Below are 7,063 nucleotides of genomic sequence, written 5' to 3'. Positions count from 1 at the left end.
GATCAAGTGCATTACGCGATAATGAGCCTTATTCCATCGCCTTTCCCCCCGTTTCAAGCGCACGAAGGGAAAATGCGAAAGCTTATTCTGCTGCTTCTGTGGCGAAACCAACATTGACGATTAATTATCAGATCGGGGGGAAAGCTATATGCTATGATGTCTTTAGGCTCGGCTCGAGCTGATCCTAGGAAGGTGCTAGTCCCATGCCCCACGGAACCAAATATTCGCACAATATCGTGCTGTAGGGATTAAAAACTCCCACATCGTCTTGAAGCATTATTCAGATAGTATTATAGGGCCTCAGAGAGTGCTATCCTTGATTCAAAGATGTGCAGCATATGAAATTCTTGTAATTGGTAGTTTAAAACACCAGCTTATTCAGCCCCACTAAGCCCACAACCTTTTTTAAATTCGGCGTCCCATACCGAAATCGCACCAACTTTACTAGACATTGCTTGCATCACATAGGGTGACATCTAGATGCTGATCCTGCTCTTACTGCTCCCTCTACCTCAATTATTCTTTGTATTTACAGCACATAATAAATATTAAATAGTAAGGATAGTTAATCATCCTGCTTCCCCAGTATGGCTATAGATTACGTTCATAAGAAGAACAAAGAAAATATGTGTGATGCAAGGGACAAGCAGGAATTTACAAATTGCGTCCTAAATATGTGGATCCTGCATGATCCCCGGCCTTGATTCATTGCGGTGAGAGCAAAATTCGTTTTATCATAAATAGCCAATATATTCTTCTGATACCACTTGAATCAGTCTTCCTGTTGAACCACCAAATCAACCACCAAATCAAACACGCCAGCAACATCCACAACAAGTATAATTGTCAATATGAAGGTGCTGTCTCTAGCAATAGCATTGTTCTTTACCGCATTTACGGTGGCAGGACCTGTGGATGGATCATCTGGTAATAAAATAGCTGAAAGACAGGTATGAAAATTTCCAACCATTGAAAATGATAGGTTGGAGTACTGACTAGGATTGATATGAATAGCCTGTAAGTGATGACCCTTGACTTATTTTTAAGATCGATGACTTGGCGTATATAGCGCTGACTGTGATGGATGTGAATAGTTGGTAAGTGATGACCCTTGACTTATTTTTAAGATTGATGACTTGGAGTATATAGCGCTGACTGTGATGGATGTGAATAGTTGGTAAGTGATGACCCTTGATTTAAGATCAATGACTTGAAGCATATAATACTGACTAGAATGGATGCGAATAGCATGTAAGTAATAACTATTGACTGAAGAGATATGCCTTTGAATATCTAGCGCTGACTAGGATGGACGTGAATAGCCCGTAAGTGATAACCCTTGATTTAAGATCGATGATTTTGAGTATATAGCGCTGACTGGGATGGACGTGAATAGGCTGTAAGTGATGACACTTGACTTCAGATCGATGACTTTGAGTATATAACGCTGATTGGGATGGATGTGAAAAGAATGTAAGTGATAAATCTTGACTTAAGACTTAAGACTTTGAGTATATAGCGCTGACTAGGATGGACGTGAATAGACCGTAAGTGATGACTACTAATCAAAGAGAGATGACTTTGAGTATATAGCGCTGACTAGGATGGACGTGAATAGACTGTAAGTGATGAATCTTGACTTGACTAAAGACTGATGACTTTGAGCACATAGCGCTAACTGGGATGGACGTAAATAGTGGGTAAGTTAGGACCCTTGACTGAAGAGTGATTACTTTGAGGGTGTAGCGCTGACTGAGACGGACGTGAACAGGATTTAAATGATGACCCTTGACTCAAGACCGATGACTTTAAGCACACAGTGCTGACTGGTAGGGCCTTTTAGTAAGGCAGCCTTTCAAAAATCTATAGCCAAGGTGTACTCTTCGAAATTCCTTGATTCTGTAAGTATTCCAAAGGATATCATTATCCACGAAATCAATCTCTGATTTAATAATGGATTCTATAGTATGGGCTCTACCCTCAGCTTTTGCTCTTCTTTTCTTTGTGACTTGGTAAAGGTTTTCTCCGAAATAGGTTTTCCTATACTGTTATGCAAATGCAAAGTCACTATTTCCTAAAATTCTCAGCTACGTTTCCCTTCTTAGCCACGTAGTAAAATGAACTTAATTATGGCATACCTTAGATATAAAGGTGTTTATAGCACACCTCGAGGGGTTATGGGTTAAGCTTCTCCGTCAACCGACATAGCACGAGTTCTTGGGGTCCCTCTATTGGGGAAGGTTGATGACTGGACGCCTAATATATCCAGCGGCGTAGGCAGCTTGACGTGGGTGGCTTGCTGAGTGTCAGGTCATGAATGACACTGAGATGCGAGAGGGGAGGAAAGAGGTCGTGAGTATCCGTTGTATAAAGATTTCAAGTATTCGAAATCAGATTTACTTCCACACTCTTAGACTTTCATTCCTGAACCCCAGCCTGAAACACGCTAGTCTATTTTGGCCATTCCCCAGAAATACCTGTCAGACCGTATTTTATTTCCTGGTAACTATGTATGGGTCACTGTAATAATGTTGTAATTTGCCTTGAAATGGAATAGAATCTTTCATGCAAAGAGACCAAACAAAGTGAACAATCCTCATGATTTGGCAATTTCCACCCATTTCCCCCGAAGAAACTCTACTCCCTTACCGCTTCATGGTATCGTGGTAAAAGACATATGGACTATACAGTATCGCCTAATGTATTGTAGGTGCGGGGTATCTGTTAAATCGCTGAATACACGCGAGAGAATAATCCCATCCTAAGCGTACGCCGGTAGTATTTGACTTACAGGGGGGCCACACCAAGTGGGGACTAGCTGTAAGCCTGAATCCTGCTCTATTATTGCCCCTAGATTCATCAACGTAAAGTAGATGATATAGTGGAAAATCCCACAAATTAGGGCAATGAATAGCTCGCAAATCTGCTTTAACCTTCTTTGCAACCGGGCCGTCTTTGAAACCAACCGTTGACGATGAGGGCTCTTCCTTTGCCCCATAACATGATCTATGTATAGGATGTTCGTGTAAATTACACCAGGAAAGGTCTCGGCACGTCATGTAAAATACATTATCTATTTTGAGAACCAGGGGACGTACAAAATAACTATATATAGATTAGCGTGTTCCAGGCTAGGGTTCGGGAATGAAGGTCTAAGAGGGTGAAGGTAAATTTGATTTCGAATACTACTGTGGCAAAGTCAAATCAAATGCTTGCCACGGGTCATCCGATTTGAAATAATATGCCAAGAGCCCTGCGTGCCAAGCCGTAAAACTTTGTCAGTGTCGCTCGGAATTCTAAACACTGCTTCGAGTTTAATCTTTCCCAGAATTGGCTATTGACAGGATCTGGCTCCAAGAGGAGCGGGTGGGTCAAAATTCAATGATCGGCCGGCACTAGAAAGCTTAAATAGCACGAGGTATCTTGTCCGTGAACGCGTGCTAGCCAGCCAAGGCCAGACTTTAATTTCACACCAGTGGCCGATTTCGGTATTTACACTCAAGAACATACATGGTTAGCGGCTTCAATCTAGAACCTGCTCTACTTGGCCATGAAGCATGATATGGTAGACTAGGTGGGAAAATGCGGACACGGTGAATCGATGATGTAGCATTCCTTAGTAACAAAAGTAATCTTGGTCCCAAAGCTGATTGGCGACGATGTGTCCACCCAGTCATTCTACCCACTGGCATTGTGTTCTGCCCTTCTGAGATCACCGTCTCTATTGCTGCCTCCACAGCTGCCAGCCGATTACTAATATCCTCTAGATTATTGCGAATGGTTTCACTCCTGTTGATCTGCGTGCTCAGCGAGCCCAGCATATTCCTAAGACAGCATTAGAGGTGTCGTAGTCTATAAAGGGGATGCAACTGACTTCATTCGGGTGTCAAGTCTGAGAATTGCACAGTTAGCAAGTAAGCCGGAGGAACTGATTTCGAAACAGATTCAGACACTCACTCTGCGATGCACTGGAAGGCGATCATGGCACGACTCTCCATATTTTCTTCCTCTTTCGGGACATCCAGCTTTTCACCAAGCTTATCTTCCTCTATCCAGTCTTCAGCAGCATCTTGCGGGATGCTGTTCACCAGGTTTGTCCCTCGTTGGAGACCGGAGAAGCGAATTTCCTCCTGAAGAGACTCATCTTCTGTGGTGTCACCTTCTGCCGATCGCGATGGGCTTTGTGCACTCTCAGAATCGGAAGGTGACAACGATAAAGCACGCTCCAACCGACGTCGAAAGTTACTGTGTCGATTAGGGTGGGAAACCTTTCGAATGCCACCCATGCTTGTGCAAGAGATGCTAAAACAGCGATATTTTCTAAGTCAACATTCCTAAGGAAATACCCGCAGCCTTTATAGGATTTGGTCCGTAACTACTATCTGAGTAAGCAACCGATCTGGTTGTCTGTAGCGATAACGCGAAATTCAACCGTAATATCCGGCTCAGTCGAAAAGATGGAACACGATGATTTTCGATAAATTTGCGGGAAATGCACCGTTGAGGGTCACTGGTAATCTCAAGTAGATGTTTGGCACAGAGGGGACGTTGGTTGAAGTCTGTTGAGATCACGTTTAAACGCACATGGAGACGTGGTCAGATATACAAGCTGCGCATGTTGGACAGCGTTAAACAGCGATAACTATTGTTGCACAAGAGCGACGAAATAATGAGGATTTGTTGATCTGCAAACCCAGGGTTGATAGACGTGGTGAAAGTTTGAAATATGGGGACAGACCTTCAGCATTCAGGCTCACCGAAATGCCTCATCAGACTAATCCACGGAACACATTTAGGCTCGAGGGAACAATTTCGAGGCCGCTGGTGATTTTTGCTTTGAACTGAGCCTAGTGAGAATTTAAACCTCAGCGTACTCCTGTCAAAGCTACGTTCACAATCTTCTCATCAACAGAACTTCGAACAAGCAGAATGCCCCCGCGTGGTACTATGGGCTGGTCTGAGCGAGAAGAGGAGAATCTTCTTCCCTGGTTGTACGAGAACCGCGCATTGCCGTGGAAAGCCCTTCCGGACGCATATAGTGAACAGTTCGGTGTGAAACGAAGCGTTGAATCTATACGAGGGAAAATGTACCATATTCTGCGGAAGCAAGGTCGCTTTGGTGCTCGATCTCCTAAAAATCAAGATCACCGTAAACGACCAGGGCCAAGCCGCCGCTCGGTCAAAATGAGGGCCTCACTTTCAGACGCTCCAGTCAAAACTGCAGCCCACAGCAACATCGACCTGTGGTTCCAGACAATCCTCACGGCTAAACCTAGCCCTACTGATAGCAGCGAATCAACGCTGACAAGAAGTTCAATTTCAGGTATGAGCCCGCCGTTTCCATCTCTGGATACATTCTAAGTTCTCATTTCAGATCGCTTGACGCCAGCGCTTAACAATTCATTTCCCGAAAAAACACTAGAATCATCTTGGATCTGGGAATATGTACATAGTGTCTGCACCACTGGGAAGCTGGAGCTGTAAGGCGCGGCGCATGCATCTATCGTGAGACGCACAGGAGAGTAGCAGTACAATATCATCTAACTTGCACGGGGGCTACAAAGGGGTGTAGAACCAATGGATAAACGTTCCAATTTACAAAGCCCGGTACATAATGAGGTGTGGAGGCCGTTACATTGATTGTAATTCACTTCTCATTTTTGAAAGAGTCAAGTTTGGGATGAAGGATCATGCCATTTGTTGAACTTTGGATGCACCCGTCTTGCTTTCTCAGATCTTAATGCTATGAGATAGAATTACAGACACACCGGCGGCGTATGAGCCCATGAAGTGGACACAATTGGTATGTACCGCATACCCGCGGACGAGGCGTAATATGAGTCACCACCCAAAGCTTTCTTATGAATTTCCGTTATAGAGCAATTGCAAGGATTTTGTCTTGTATTCAAAACGGCAGGGTTCAGGCATTTTGAACGGCTGTGGCATTACATCGGATAGAGTGTTGAGCCACCGAAAATTACGGATACAGTTTGATTTTATCTGACCGTGAACTTGATACATCAATTGATAATAAGAGAGTTCTAAATCAATCGCAAATAAGAAAGTCTTACTGCTGGGTACTTTAGCTGACTTCTCGATAGTTCTTTTCTAGGTTTTCCAGTAGAATTGACAAAGTAGAGAGGTGAATCCACATATTTCCTCAAAGCGTCTAGATTATATATTTATGTTCCTTGTCTAAACCCCAAGCCATATTGGGGGGATCTGTAACCACTCGGAAGCCTTCTACACCGAGCTTTCCATGCGGTGCTTTGTTTGATAGGGCTACAAGAGGCATACATGGACAGACTAGACTTTCAACCCAAAAAAGAGGAGGTGAGAAATGGTTTTATCGAAATTACAACTCTCGGGTTATTGGTCATCAACCGTTGGTGGGTCATGGTGATATCCCCCTGTACCCAGGTAATGTGGGCGATGACCGAATGTTTGGTTGTGATTTTCATTCCTGTTTACCTCGTTGAGCTTTGCGTGCTCATTGTGGACCTCATCCTTTTGCACATATGTATGTGTCAGTTATTTAGCTTCAATTGTACAGGATCTGAATGATTTGGCAACATTCACGGAATAGTGATGGGCCGGTATCGCTGATGAGTGGATCACAGTTGGTATGCAGATCGAAGATGATGCGAAATCTGCCACCTTTTCTGACAACCGTCTGCAGTCTGGTGGTCCTCTGTTATTCACGTTTGCCTTGGAAGACCCAACTCTACATCCACGTATCCGAGAGCCTAAGGGGTGTGTAAGGTAAACTCTGAATGCAGCAATGCTTCCAGACCGGGGTAGTCCTCTTGGTGCATCGAGGCTTCGAGTGGACGTGTCACCGTCCAGGCCGATTCTCCTGACCCAAATATGATCAGAGGTATATAAAAATTGAGGATAATCCCCTCAATTTTCTTTTCTCCCCTTCAACCGTTTCCTCAGTCTATCGTCAATCTCTTTTTCAGACGGCTTTAGATCCGCCTTGCTACTTCATTTCCTGTCTTTTTCCCTTACGATACCTTTTGGTATAAATCATACGCAAACTCGTTAACATACGCTGAAGAAA

The 7,063-nt window shown here is 43.9% G+C and overlaps 2 protein-coding genes across 2 annotated transcripts; one reads left to right on the top strand and one right to left on the bottom strand.

Annotated features, from left to right (window-relative positions):
* Positions 1 to 3,836: 3,836 nt before the first annotated feature.
* Positions 3,837 to 4,286, bottom strand: N7520_009689 (uncharacterized protein; the record flags this gene model as incomplete). Its single annotated transcript, XM_057143623.1, has 2 exons — positions 3,837 to 3,852; positions 3,958 to 4,286. The coding sequence occupies 2 exons, from the start codon at positions 4,284 to 4,286 to the stop codon at positions 3,837 to 3,839; spliced, it is 345 nt and encodes a 114-aa protein (XP_056992911.1).
* A 643-nt stretch (positions 4,287 to 4,929) lies between these two features.
* Positions 4,930 to 5,484, top strand: N7520_009688 (uncharacterized protein; the record flags this gene model as incomplete). Its single annotated transcript, XM_057143622.1, has 2 exons — positions 4,930 to 5,323; positions 5,375 to 5,484. The coding sequence occupies 2 exons, from the start codon at positions 4,930 to 4,932 to the stop codon at positions 5,482 to 5,484; spliced, it is 504 nt and encodes a 167-aa protein (XP_056992910.1).
* Positions 5,485 to 7,063: the final 1,579 nt, after the last annotated feature.

This window comes from Penicillium odoratum (genome assembly GCF_028828045.1).
Source record: "Penicillium odoratum strain IBT 22623 chromosome Unknown utg000006l_segment0_segment0, whole genome shotgun sequence".
Taxonomy (NCBI): domain Eukaryota; kingdom Fungi; phylum Ascomycota; class Eurotiomycetes; order Eurotiales; family Aspergillaceae; genus Penicillium; species Penicillium odoratum.
This window is presented reverse-complemented; position numbering and strand designations above follow the sequence as displayed.